Source organism: Salmo salar, chromosome 25, assembly GCF_965601325.2.
Source record: "Salmo salar chromosome 25, fSalSal1, whole genome shotgun sequence".
Lineage (NCBI taxonomy): Eukaryota > Metazoa > Chordata > Actinopteri > Salmoniformes > Salmonidae > Salmo > Salmo salar.
Window position 1 is genome coordinate 51457501 of NC_138315.1, and position 15120 is coordinate 51472620.

The 15120-nt window shown below is 42.7% G+C and overlaps 1 protein-coding gene across 1 annotated transcript in view; it reads left to right on the forward strand.

Moving 5' to 3' along the window:
* Positions 1-14116, forward strand: part of LOC106586918 (transmembrane protein 198) — a 44866-nt gene extending 30750 nt beyond the window's left edge. Inside the window, exons 4-7 of the mRNA XM_045707885.2 lie at positions 777-970; positions 3358-3503; positions 11803-12023; positions 13250-14116. Coding sequence (XP_045563841.1) covers positions 777-970; positions 3358-3503; positions 11803-12023; positions 13250-13405 — 717 coding nt within the window. The 3' untranslated portion in view covers positions 13406-14116. The remainder of the gene's footprint in view (positions 1-776; positions 971-3357; positions 3504-11802; positions 12024-13249) is intronic.
* Positions 14117-15120: the final 1004 nt, after the last annotated feature.

A 15120-nucleotide genomic window follows, 5' to 3' on the forward strand; every position in this document is an offset into this window, starting at 1 on the left:
TTAAACAGCTAAACTGATCCTAGATCAGCACTCCTCTGAAATGCTTCATGTTTTTAATTAATGTCCAAATAGGGTTTTTTATACACTCTGTGTACACTGAGTTAACGTGAATACAGTGAGTGGACAAAACATTAGGAACACCTGCTCTTTCCATGACAGACTGACCAGGTGAATCCAGGTGAAAGCTATGATTCCTTATTGATGTTACCTGTTAAATCCACTTCAATCAGTTCAGATGTAGATGAAGGGGATGTTAAAGGGGATGTTAAGGGGATGTTAAAGAAGGATTTTTAAGCCTTAAGACAACTGAGACATGGATTGTGTATGTGTGCCATTCAGAGGGTGAATGGGGAAGACTAAATATTTAAGTGCCTTTGAACGGGGTATGGTAGTAGGTACCAGGCGCACCGGTTTGTATCAAGAACTGCAACGCTGCTGGGTTTTTTCACGCTCAACAGTTTCCTGTGTGTATCAAGAATGGTCCACCACCCAAAGGACATCCAGCCAACTTGACACAACTGTGGGAAGCATTGGAGTCAACATGGGCCAGCAACTCTGTGGAATATTTGACACCTTGTAGAGTTCATGTCCCTGACGACTTGAGGCCGTTCTGAAGGCAAAAGGAGGTGCAACTCAATATTAGGAAGGTGTTCCTAATGTTTTGTACACTCAGTGTATTCACGTTAGCCCTGCTCACATATCAAGTTTCCTTATGGGGACAATAAGGTTCATTTGGTTGATTGGTTGATTGATTGATTGATTGAATCCCCATGCAGGTGGTGATGGAGGAGTTCCACCACCCCCGGACGGTGTGGGTTCCCCTGGGGATGTTGTTGGGGTCAGGCATGCTGTTCGCCGTCCTGACCCTCCAATGGCAGCGCTTCTTCACCACCCTCTCCACCGCTGTGTTTGGCTCGGCTGTCATCACCGTCTCTGTGGACTACTTCCTCGAGCTGTTTGCTCTGGTCAGGTATGTTGGTGTCGTAGTTAGGACTCTCTCCTCAACCCTCACCCCTCTCCTCTCCTCTCCTTCTCTCCTCACCCCTCCTCTCAGGTATGTTGGTGTCGTAGTTAGGACTCTCTCCTCACCCCTCCTCCTCTCCTCTCCTCTCCTTCTCTCCTCACCCCTCCTCTCAGGTATGTTGGTGTCGTAGTTAGGACTCTCTCCTCACCCCTCACCCCTCCTCCTCTCCTCTCCTCTCCTTCTCTCCTCACCCCTCCTCTCAGGTATGTTGGTGTTGTAGTTAGGACTCTCTCCTCCTCTCCTCGCCACTCTGCTCACCCCTCACCCCTCCTCACCACTCACCTCTTCTCACTCCTCCCCTTTCCTCCTCTCCTCCTCCCCATCCTCCTCTCCTCACCTCTCCTCTCCCCTCACCTCCTCTCCTCACCCCTCAACACTCCCCTCTTCTCACTCCTCCCCTCTCCTCCTCTCCTCTCCTCCTCTCCTCACCTCCCCTATCCTCTTCTCCTCACCCCTCCTCTCCCCTCTCCTCCTCTCCTCACCCCTCTCCTCCATCTCTTCTCCCCTCCTCTCCCCTCCCCTCCTCTCCTCTCCCCTCCTCTCTCCTCCTCACCCCTCCTCTTCTCTCCTGCTCAGCTGGTAGAGCGAGGTGCTTCCCACGCCAGGATCGTGGGGTCCACCCATCTGAAAATGTATTCAAATCTTTGCACGCACTACCGGAAGATAACATTACCGTGAGATTACATTACTGTAAGATAACACTACAGTAAGATAATACTACTGTAAGATAACACCATTAAGATAACATTACAGTAAGATAACACTACTGTAAGATGACATTACAGTAAGATAACATTACTGTAAGATAACACTACAGTAAGATAATACTACTGTAAGATAACACTACAGTAAGATAACACTACAGTAAGATAACACTACAGTTAGATAACACTACAGTAAGATAACACTACTGTAAGATGACACCATTAAGATAACATTACTGTAAGATAACATTACTGTAATATAACACTACAGTTAGATAACACTACTGTAAGATAACACTACTGTAAGATGACACTACAGTTAGATAACACTACTGTAAGATAACATTACTGTAATATAACACTACTGGAAGATAACACCATTAAGATAACACTACAGTTAGATAACATTACTGTAAGATAACATTACTGTAATATAACACTACTGTAAGATAACACTACAGTAAGATAACACTACAGTAATATAACACTACTGGAAGATAACACTACTGTAAGATAACATTACTGTAATATAACACTACTGGAAGATAACACTACAGTAAGATAACACTACAGTAATATAACACTACTGGAAGATAACATTACTGTAAGATAACACTACAGTAAGATAACACTACAGTTAGATAACACTACAGTTAGATAATACTACTGTAATATAACACTACAGTAAGATAACACTACAGTAATATAACACTACTGTAAGATAACACTACAGTTAGATAACACTACTGTAACATAACACTACTGTAAGATAACATTACTGTAATATAACACTACAGTAAGATAACACTACAGTTAGATAACACTACAGTTAGATAATACTACTGTAATATAACACTACTGTAACATAACACTACTGTAAGATAACATTACTGTAATATAACACTACTGGAAGATAACACTACAGTAAGATAACATTACTGTAAAATAACACTACTGTAAGATAACATTACTGTAATATAACACTACTGTAATATAACACTACTGTAAGATAACATTACTGTAAGATAACACTACTGGAAGATAACATTACTGTATAATAACACTACTGGAAGATAATACTACAGTAAGATAACATTACTGTAAAATAACACTACTGTAAAATAACATTACTGTAATATAACACTACTGTAATATAACACTACTGTAAGATAACATTACTGTAAGATAACACTACTGGAAGATAACACTACTGGAAGTGGCTTTGGGGAAAATAAGTTTCTGCTAAAGAGCATATATTAAACATCTGTGGTTTGATTTCCAAGATTTCAGAAGTTGTCTCGACCACTGAAGGAATCTGCTTAGTTCTAGGATTGTGAAAGAAAGTTCAGTTTTTTTTGGAAGGGAATTAAACTGCCGTCTTAAACCTTCTTATACAATTATAGGTAAATACATATTATAAACCAGGTAGTTTGGATCCTGTATGCTGATTGGCCGACACAGCATTTCAACCTTAGTGTATATCAGACAATATACCATGTGTATGATGCAAAAATGCATGTTTATTGTTCTATTTATGTTGGTAACCAGTTTAAAATAGCAATACGGTCCCTCGGGGGGTTTGCCAACATACCACACCCCCTCTTATTCCTTGACTCTATGGTATTACAGATACATGTCTGAGAGAATCACGGTGGCTCCGCCCCGTCCTCTCTGCTGGTTCACCTGGGTCGTCATGGGGGTGTGGCCTGTCCTGGCGTTGCTGGGGGTCCTCATCCAATGGAAGGTAACCGCCGAGGGATTCTCACACACTGAGGGTGAGTCTGATACCTGACCTTTAACCCTAACAGAGGGATACTCACACACTGAGGGTGAGTATGATCTCTGATCCCTGACCTTTAACCCTAACAGAGGGATTCTCACACACTGAGGGTTGAGTCTGATCCCTGACCTTTAACCCTAACAGAGGGATACTCACACACTGAGGGTGAGTCTGATACCTGACCTTTAACCCTAACAGAGGGATTCTCACACACTGAGGGTTGAGTCTGATCCCTGACCTTTAACCCTAACAGAGGGATAATCACAAACTGAGGTTGTCTGATCACTGACCTTTAACCCTAACAGAGGGATTCTCACACACTGAGGGTGAGTATGATCCCTGACCTTTAACCCTAACAGAGGGATACTCACACACTGAGGGTGAGTCTGATACCTGACCTTAACCCTAACAGAGGGATTCTCACACACTGAGGGTGAGTCTGATCTCTGACCTTTAACCCTAACAGAGGGATACTCACACACTGAGGGTGAGTATGATCTCTGATCCCTGACCTTTAACCCTAACAGAGGGATTCTCACACACTGAGGGTGAGTCTGATCCCTGACCTTTAACCCTAACAGAGGGATTCTCACACACTGAGGGTTGAGTCTGATCCCTGACCTTTAACCCTAACAGAGGGATTCTCACACACTGAGGGTGAGTATGATCTCTGACCTTTAACCCTAACAGAGGGATTCTCACACACTGAGGGTTGAGTCTGATACCTGACCTTTAACCCTAACAGAGGGATTCTCACACACTGAGGGTGAGTCTGATCCCTGACCTTTAACCCTAACAGAGGGATTCTCACACACTGAGGGTTGAGTCTGATCCCTGACCTTTAACCCTAACAGAGGGATTCTCACACACTGAGGGTGAGTATGATCTCTGACCTTTAACCCTAACAGAGGGATACTCACACACTGAGGTTGAGTATGATCTCTGATCCCTGACCTTTAACCCTAACAGAGGGATACTCACACACTGAGGTTGAGTGATAGATCTGGTGCGGTCTTGCCAGCTGTGGTCTTTGTCATACCAAATTTCAAGTCAAGTCCTAGACACGACTAAAGTAACTGTCCAGTGTTTCCAGATTTTCATGAAATATGACCTACAATTACTTACAATATGAGTGAAAGAGTTTTCCTTACAAAACAACTGTGTATACCAAAAGCAGCTTTTTTCTCTGTGTCGGAATGGTGTGGGCGTATATTGGTAATGAAAAATATTCATGCGGTCTACTTTGATTGGCCAGGTCATCCTCTACGCTCTAGACCACTGATTGGCCAGCAGTTCCTCCTCTAGACCGCTGATTGGCCAGCTCATCCTCTACGCTCTAGACCACTGATTGGCCAGCTCATCCTCTACGGTCTAGACCACTGATTGGCCAGCTGTTCCTCCTCTAGACCGCTGATTGGCCAGCTCATCCTCTACGCTCTAGACCACTGATTGGCCAGCTCATCCTCTACGCTCTAGACCACTGATTGGCCAGCTCATCCTCGACGCTCTAGACCACTGATTGGCCAGCTCATCCTCTACGCTCTAGACCACTGATTGGCCAGCTCATCCTCTACGGTCTAGACCACTGATTGGCCAGCTCATCCTCTACGCTCTAGACCACTGATTGGCCAGCTCATCCTCTACGGTCTAGACCACTGATTGGCCAGCTCATCCTCGACGCTCTAGACCACTGATTGGCCAGCTCATCCTCTACGGTCTAGACCACTGATTGGCCAGCTCATCCTCGACGCTCTAGACCACTGATTGGCCAGCTCATCCTCGACGCTCTAGACCACTGATTGGCCAGCTCATCCTCGACGCTCTAGACCACTGATTGGCCAGCTCATCCTCGACGCTCTAGACCACTGATTGGCCAGCTCATCCTCTACGGTCTAGACCACTGATTGGCCAGCTCATCCTACCTAGGAGTAGCACATCATCCTCAATGAGGAAATAGTATTTTTAAAATGGTCTCTGTGAGATAGAGGTTTGAGGTGTGGTTTTTTTTAAGTATTTTTTTTCTGCCATTCATGCACTGGACACAAATACGAGCATAGGATGAGTCGGCAACATTATTTGGGTATGAGTTAACAGAATGTTAACTTTTAAAAGTAAGCTTTTAACTGGGCAGTTACTTTAAGCCAAGTCCAGTACTACAAATCAATGAGGGTCAGGACTAGGCTTAATCTGAGTCTAACTGACCTATAGTGGGATTGTATTTGTATTTATTAAGGATCCCCATTAGCTGCTCTTCCTGGGAGTGCAGCAAAATTAAGGCAGTTTATACAATTTTAAAAACATTACAATACATTCACAGATTTCATGACACACTGTGTGCCCTCAGGCCCCTACTCCACCACTACCACATATCTACAGTACTAAATCCATGTGTACGTGTATGTTATCATGTGTGTATGCATGTGTCTGTGCCTATGTTTGTGTTGCTTCACAGTCCCCGCTGTTCCATAAGGTGTATTTTATCTGCTTTAAAAAAAAATCTAATTTCACTGCTTGCGTCAGTTACTTGACGTTTAATAGAGTTCCATGTAGTCATGGCTCTATGTAGTACTGTGCACCTCTCATAGTCTGTTCTGGACTTGGGGACTGTGAAGAGACCTCTTGCTGCATGTCTTGTGGGGTATGTATGGGTGTCTGAGCTGTGTGCCAGTAGTTTAGACAGACAGCTCGGTGCATTCAACATGTCAATACCTCTCATAAATACAAGTATTGATGAAGTCAATCTCTCCTCCACTTTGAGCCAGGAGAGATTGACATGCATATTATTAATATTAGCTCTCTGTGTACATCCAAGGACCAGCCGTGCTGCCCTGTTCTGAGCCAATTGCAATTTTCCTAAATCCCTTATTGTGGCACTTGACCACATGACTGAACAGTAGTCCAGGTGCGACAAAACTAGGGCCTGTACAACCTGCCTCAATATCCACATTATTTATTACAAGATTTAGTTGAGGTTTAGTGAATGATTTGTCCCAAATATAATGCTTTTAGTTTAAAAAATATTTAGGACTAAGTTATTCATTGCCACCCATTATGAAACTAACTGCAGCTCTTTGTTAAGTGTTCCAGTCATTTTAGTAGCTGACGTGTATAGTGTTGAGTCATCCGCATACATAGACATTCTGACTTTACTCAGAGCAAGTGGCATGTCATTAGTAAAGATTGAAAAAAAGTAATGGGCCTAGACAGCTGCCCTGGGGAATTCCTGCTTCTACCAGGATTATGTTGGAGAGGCTTCCATTAAAGAACACCCTCTGTGTTCTGTTAGACAGGTAACTCTTTATCCACAATATAGCAAGGGGGTGTTAAAGCCATAACACATATGTGTTTCCAGCAGCAGACTATGAGCGATAATGTCAAAATCTGCAACTGAAGTCTAACAAAGGTTGGAGGTAGGCTATATACCACCACCACAGAATCAGCGGTTTCATAGAATGAGGTTCTACATATAATTATGCTTTAACAGGAAGTCACATATCTAATGTGATTAAACTGTGAACGTGTGATGGCTTGTGATCAAAGCATGTGCTCTGAATCAAAAGAGAGGGAAGGAAGCTTTGGCTGTGGTGCTGTGGTTGGAATCTGGTGGTTGTCATAGTAACAACCTGTGGACCCCTCCTCCCCACTCTCCCAAGATTATATGTTTTGATTGCTGGGAAGAGGGTGAAGGGGGGCAGAGGGATGAGGGGGGAGCAGCAAGGAGGTCAAGAGGTGGTTGGGGGGGGGGCAGCAAGGAGGTCAAGAGGGGGTAGGGAGGTCAAGGGGGCAGGGACAAGATGGGAGAGGCAATGAGTTATAGAGAGGAGGGTTAGAGGGGGTAAGAGACAGGGTGAGGAAGAGAGGAGGGTAAAAGAGGGGTGAGAGAAAGGGAGAAGCAGAGAGGAGGGTAAAAAGAGATGATGGTGTGAGGAGGGGTGAGAGACAGGGAGATGCAGAAAGGAGGGTAAAGAGGACATCATTAAGTGGAGATAATGACAAATGGTGCCTCTACCTCTGGCTGTGTGTGGACTGTTGAGGCACAAAAGAGAGAGAAAGCAGCAGTTATGACACACATTCTGCTGCTGCTGATAATGAACAGGGAACAGTAGTATTAGTCCTGCTGATAATGAACAGGGAACAGTAGTATTAGTCCTGCTGATAATGAACAGGGAACAGTATTATTAGTCCTGCTGATAATGAACAGCGAACAGTAGTATTAGTCCTGCTGCTGTTGATAATGAACAGGGAACAGTATTATTAGTCCTGCTGATAATGAACAGCGAACAGTAGTATTAGTCCTGCTGATAATGAACAGGGAACAGTATTATTAGTCCTGCTGATAATGAACAGGGAACAGTAGTATTAGTCCTGCTGCTGTTGATAATGAACAGGGAACAGTAGTATTAGTCCTGCTGATAATGAACAGGGAACAGTATTATTAGTCCTGCTGATAATGAACAGGGAACAGTAGTATTAGTCCTGCTGATAATGAACAGGGAACAGTAGTATTAGTCCTGCTGATAATGAACAGGGAACAGTAGTATTAGTCCTGCTGATAATGAACAGGGAACAGTATTATTAGTCCTGCTGATAATGAACAGGGAACAGTAGTATTAGTCCTGCTGATAATGAACAGGGAACAGTATTATTAGTCCTGCTGATAATGAACAGGGAACAGTAGTATTAGTCCTGCTGATAATGAACAGGGAACAGTAGTATTAGTCCTGCTGATAATGAACAGGGAACAGTATTATTAGTCCTGTTGATAATGAACAGGGAACAGTATTATTAGTCCTGCTGATAATGAACAGGGAACAGTATTATTAGTCCTGCTGATAATAAACAGGGAACAGTATTATTAGTCCTGCTGATAATGAACAGGGAACAGTATTATTAGTCCTGCTGATAATGAACAGGGAACAGTATTATTAGTCCTGCTGATAATGAACAGGGAACAGTATTATTAGTCCTGCTGATAATGAACAGGGAACAGTAGTATTAGTCCTGCTGATAATGAACAGGGAACAGTATTATTAGTCCTGCTGATAATGAACAGGGAACAGTATTATTAGTCCTGCTGATAATGAACAGGGAACAGTATTATTAGTCCTGCTGATAATGAACAGGGAACAGTAGTATTAGTCCTGCTGATAATGAACAGGGAACAGTATTATTAGTCCTGCTGATAATGAACAGGGAACAGTAGTATTAGTCCTGCTGATAATGAACAGGGAACAGTATTATTAGTCCTGCTGATAATGAACAGGGAACAGTAGTATTAGTCCTGCTGATAATGAACAGCGAACAGTAGTATTAGTCCTGCTGATAATGAACAGGGAACAGTATTATTAGTCCTGCTGATAATGAACAGGGAACAGTAGTATTAGTCCTGCTGCTGTTGATAATGAACAGGGAACAGTAGTATTAGTCCTGCTGATAATGAACAGGGAACAGTAGTATTAGTCCTGCTGATAATGAACAGGGAACAGTATTATTAGTCCTGTTGATAATGAACAGGGAACAGTATTATTAGTCCTGCTGATAATGAACAGGGAACAGTATTATTAGTCCTGCTGATAATAAACAGGGAACAGTATTATTAGTCCTGCTGATAATGAACAGGGAACAGTATTATTAGTCCTGCTGATAATGAACAGGGAACAGTATTATTAGTCCTGTTGATAATGAACAGGGAACAGTAGTATTAGTCCTGCTGATAATGAACAGGGAACAGTATTATTAGTCCTGCTGATAATGAACAGGGAACAGTATTATTAGTCCTGCTGATAATGAACAGGGAACAGTAGTATTAGTCCTGCTGATAATGAACAGGGAACAGTATTATTAGTCCTGCTGATAATGAACAGGGAACAGTATTATTAGTCCTGCTGATAATGAACAGCGAACAGTAGTATTAGTCCTGCTGATAATGAACAGGGAACAGTATTATTAGTCCTGCTGATAATGAACAGGGAACAGTAGTATTAGTCCTGCTGATAATGAACAGGGAACAGTAGTATTAGTCCTGCTGATAATGAACAGGGAACAGTATTATTAGTCCTGCTGATAATGAACAGGGAACAGTAGTATTAGTCCTGCTGCTGTTGATAATGAACAGGGAACAGTATTATTAGTCCTGCTGATAATGAACAGGGAACAGTAGTATTAGTCCTGCTGATAATGAACAGGGAACAGTATTATTAGTCCTGCTGATAATGAACAGGGAACAGTAGTATTAGTCCTGCTGATAATGAACAGCGAACAGTAGTATTAGTCCTGCTGATAATGAACAGGGAACAGTATTATTAGTCCTGCTGATAATGAACAGGGAACAGTAGTATTAGTCCTGCTGCTGTTGATAATGAACAGGGAACAGTAGTATTAGTCCTGCTGATAATGAACAGGGAACAGTAGTATTAGTCCTGCTGATAATGAACAGGGAACAGTATTATTAGTCCTGCTGATAATGAACAGGGAACAGTAGTATTAGTCCTGCTGATAATGAACAGCGAACAGTAGTATTAGTCCTGCTGATAATGAACAGGGAACAGTAGTATTAGTCCTGCTGATAATGAACAGGGAACAGTATTATTAGTCCTGCTGATAATGAACAGGGAACAGTATTATTAGTCCTGCTGATAATGAACAGGGAACAGTATTATTAGTCCTGCTGATAATGAACAGGGAACAGTATTATTAGTCCTGCTGATAATGAACAGGGAACAGTATTATTAGTCCTGCTGATAATGAACAGGGAACAGTATTATTAGTCCTGCTGATAATGAACAGCGAACAGTAGTATTAGTCCTGCTGCTGTTGATAATGAACAGGGAACAGTAGTATTAGTCCTGCTGATAATGAACAGGGAACAGTAGTATTAGTCCTGCTGATAATGAACAGGGAACAGTATTATTAGTCCTGCTGATAATGAACAGGGAACAGTAGTATTAGTCCTGCTGATAATGAACAGGGAACAGTATTATTAGTCCTGCTGATAATGAACAGGGAACAGTAGTATTAGTCCTGCTGATAATGAACAGCGAACAGTAGTATTAGTCCTGCTGATAATGAACAGGGAACAGTATTATTAGTCCTGCTGATAATGAACAGGGAACAGTAGTATTAGTCCTGCTGCTGTTGATAATGAACAGGGAACAGTATTATTAGTCCTGCTGATAATGAACAGCGAACAGTAGTATTAGTCCTGCTGATAATGAACAGGGAACAGTATTATTAGTCCTGTTGATAATGAACAGGGAACAGTATTATTAGTCCTGCTGATAATGAACAGGGAACAGTATTATTAGTCCTGCTGATAATGAACAGGGAACAGTAGTATTAGTCCTGCTGATAATGAACAGGGAACAGTATTATTAGTCCTGCTGATAATGAACAGGGAACAGTAGTATTAGTCCTGCTGATAATGAACAGGGAACAGTATTATTAGTCCTGCTGATAATAAACAGGGAACAGTATTATTAGTCCTGCTGATAATGAACAGGGAACAGTATTATTAGTCCTGTGCTTCTTGGAGGAGGGTTCTCAAAACATTTTATGATTCTGTTTGTGCTGTAGCACAATGTGTTGTCGTTTTCATTATCCCCAGGCATCGTGCTGGGTGGATAATTGTGTCTTGAACGATGTGAAAAGAGGGAAGCTGTATGAATGATGGAAGACGAGGAGGTTTTCAAGTCTCTTCCTCTGGATGCTGTATGAATGATGGAAGACGAGGAGGTTTTCAAGTCTCTTCCTCTGGATGCTGTATGAATGATGGAAGACGAGGAGGTTTTCAAGTCTCTTCCTCTGGATGCTGTATGAATGGTAGAAGACGAGGAGGTTTTCAAGTCTCTTCCTCTGGATGCTGTATGAATGATGGAAGACGAGGAGGTTTTCAAGTCTCTTCCTCTGGATGCTGTATGAATGGTAGAAGACGAGGAGGTTTTCAAGTCTCTTCCTCTGGATGCTGTATGAATGATGGAAGACGAGGAGGTTTCCATCAGACTGTCAGTCTTCTCCTCTGGATGCTGTATGAATGGTGGACTGTGCTATTTGTGCTGTTGGATGGAAGATGAGGAGGTTTCAGACTGTCTTTATTTATCTCTCTGCCTCTCTGTCTGTTTCTCTCTCTCTCTCTCTCTCTCTCTCTACCCTTTGTCTATCTCTCTCTCTCTCTCTCTCTCTCTCTCTCTCTCTCTCTCTCTCTCTCTCTCTCTCTATCTCTCTCTCTACCCTTTGTCTCTCTCATTCTCTCTCTGCCCTCCCTCTCTCATCCTCTCCTCCTGTTTCTCTCTCTCCAGTGGTTCTCAGTCGACAGCAGCGGAGGGTCCAGTTGATTAGGATCCACCAGAAGGAAGAGATGATGCAGAAAGAAGTGAGGAAGAAGAAGAAGAGACAGAAGCAATACCACCACCCTCCTCCACTTACCACCACCACCAACAAACCCCTCCTCCCTGAGCCTATCACCTACCACAGGAAACCAAACCACAGTCTACGCTTCGATGGGGACGTGCCCTCTCCTGTAAGACCCTGGCTCTCTGGCTCTCTGCCTGTATGAGTCCCAAATGGCACCCTTTTCCCTTTGGGCCCAGGCCAAAAGCAGTACACTATAGGGAATACTGTATCTAATTGTCCGTCTCAATGGGTGTCAATATGTCTGTGTCAATATATATTTGTGCCTATTTCAGTGTCTGTAAATAGGTATGTGTGCCTCTCAATATATCTTCTATAAAGCTGTGCCTGTCTTCATCTGTCTTCATCTGTCTTCATATTTCTTCATATTTCTTCAGCCTGTCTTCATCTGTCTTCATCTGTCTTCATCTGTCTTCATATTTCTTCATATTTCTTCATATTTCTTCAGCCTGTCTTCATCTGTCTTCATCTGTCTTCATCTGTCTTCATATTTCTTCAGCCTGTCTTCATCTGTCTTCAGCCTGTCTTCATCTGTCTTCATCTGTCTTCATCTGTCTTCAGCCTGTCTTCATCTGTCTTCATCTGTCTTCATCTGTCTTCATCTGTCTTCATATTTCTTCATATTTCTTCATATTTCTTCAGCCTGTCTTCATCTGTCTTCATCTGTCTTCAGCCTGTCTTCATCTGTCTTCATCTGTCTTCATCTGTCTTCATCTGTCTTCATCTGTCTTCATATTTCTTCAGCCTGTCTTCATCTGTCTTCATCTGTCTTCATCTGTCTTCATATTTCTTCAGCCTGTCTTCATCTGTCTTCAGCCTGTCTTCATCTGTCTTCATCTGTCTTCATCTGTCTTCATATTTCTTCATATTTCTTCATATTTCTTCAGCCTGTCTTCATCTGTCTTCATCTGTCTTCAGCCTGTCTTCATCTGTCTTCATCTGTCTTCATCTGTCTTCATCTGTCTTCAGCCTGTCTTCATCTGTCTTCAGCCTGTCTTCATCTGTCTTCATCTATCTTCAGCCTGTCTTCATCTGTCTTCATCTGTCTTCATCTGTCTTCATCTGTCTTCAGCCTGTCTTCATCTGTCTTCAGCCTGTCTTCATCTGTCTTCATCTGTCTTCAGCCTGTCTTCATCTGTCTTCATCTATCTTCAGCCTGTCTTCAGCCTGTCTTCATCTGTCTTCATATTTCTTCATCTGTGTCGATCACTGTCTGTTTGTCTTGGCTCTGGACAAACCCTCTCCCTCTCTCTCTCCTTCTCTCTCCCTCCCTCTCCCTCTCTCTCCCTCCCTCTCTCCCTCCCTCCCTCCCTCCCTCCCTCCCTCCCTCCGCAGAGTTACATCGCTAGTATCCGGGACAGACAGGTGGACAGACGGGGGTTCCCTCACCACGGCAGGCCCATCGCCAGGCACCACATAGCTGACCGAGACTACGACTGTGGATCCAAAGTACCCCTGACCTCCCCCAATGTACCGGCTGTACGGGTGTGACAATGACAATGCCCCATAGTGTTCTGGAGTGGTGCTGTCTGTCCGTTCATTGTCCAGAAAACGTCTTCAATGTCTGGATTGAACGTTAATCTCTGGACCGATTTTGGTTTCTGAGGTGCGTATAGACGTCGATACAGTCCCTTCCCTTTCTCTTTCATTCCACCCTGAAGCAATCAATGTCCACATTGAGATCGACCTTTGAACCCTGGACTGATTGATTGAAAGGCTGTTGATATCTTCCATTCCGTCCATTAGTCTGTGGTTTTACTTGGACTGTGTGACCTATAAACCCTGCTGTGGTTCTTACATCAAGACATCTATTTATGAAGTCTTACAATTTCCCAGAAAATGTACTGTAGGTCAATACAATACCCGCAAGTCATTTTTTTTTTTGAAGTGTTACAATTTCCCAGAATACCTGCAAACTTCTTTGGGAGGTGGTTTAGTTTTTGGTATATAAAAATAAATAAAAAAAGACTGTAAAATCACCAGGAATTGAACAAAACATTTGTTTAATTTATGAAATCTGTTCATAAGTATTGCCAACAAATAAAAATAAATATGTGATTCTGTCTCAATGTAATCAAGGTATGAAATTATTGCTGAGGTGGCCTGCTGTGATACTATATACAGTATGTTATTACAGCTGAGGTGGCCTGCCGTGATACTATATACAGTATGTTATTACAGCTGAGGTGGCCTGCCGTGATACTAGATACAGTATGTTATACACAGTATGTTATTACAGCTGAGGTGGCCTGCTGTGATACTATATACAGTATGTTATTACAGCTGAGGTGGCCTGCTGTGATACTATATACAGTATGTTATTACAGCTGAGGTGGTCTGCTGTGATACTATATACAGTATGTTATTACAGCTGAGGTGGCCTGCTGTGATACTATATACAGTATGTTATTACAGCTGAGGTGGCCTGCCGTGATACTATATACAGTATGTTATTACAGCTGAGGTGGCCTGCTGTGATACTATATACAGTATGTTATTACAGCTGAGGTGGCCTGCCGTGATACTATATACAGTATGTTATTACAGCTGAGGTGGCCTGCTGTGATACTATATACAGTATGTTATTACAGCTGAGGTGGCCTGCCGTGATACTATATACAGTATGTTATTACAGCTGAGGTGGCCTGCTGTGATACTATATACAGTATGTTATTACAGCTGAGGTGGCCTGCTGTGATACTATATACAGTATGTTATTACAGCTGAGGTGGCCTGCCGTGATACTATATACAGTATGTTATTACAGCTGAGGTGGTCTGCCGTGATACTATATACAGTATGTTATTACAGCTGAGGTGGCCTGCTGTGATACTATATACAGTATGTTATTACAGCTGAGGTGGCCTGCTGTGATACTATATACAGTATGTTATTACAGCTGAGGTGGCCTGCCGTGATACTATATACAGTATGTTATTACAGCTGAGGTGGCCTGCCGTGATACTATATACAGTATGTTATTACAGCTGAGGTGGCCTGCTGTGATATGTGTGCTAGTGTTGATTTGTTGTGTTTGGTGTTTGGCGCGTGCCTACTGTCTTGCCCTCTTCGACTGATCCTGATTCGCCCCAGGCTGTTGAACCTGGTATATTGCTCTATAACACACCTCGGATGGTATCCAGGCTGTACGATCATCTCATTATGGGCTGTGTTCATTATTAAACCCCACTAAATCTGTTTAACCT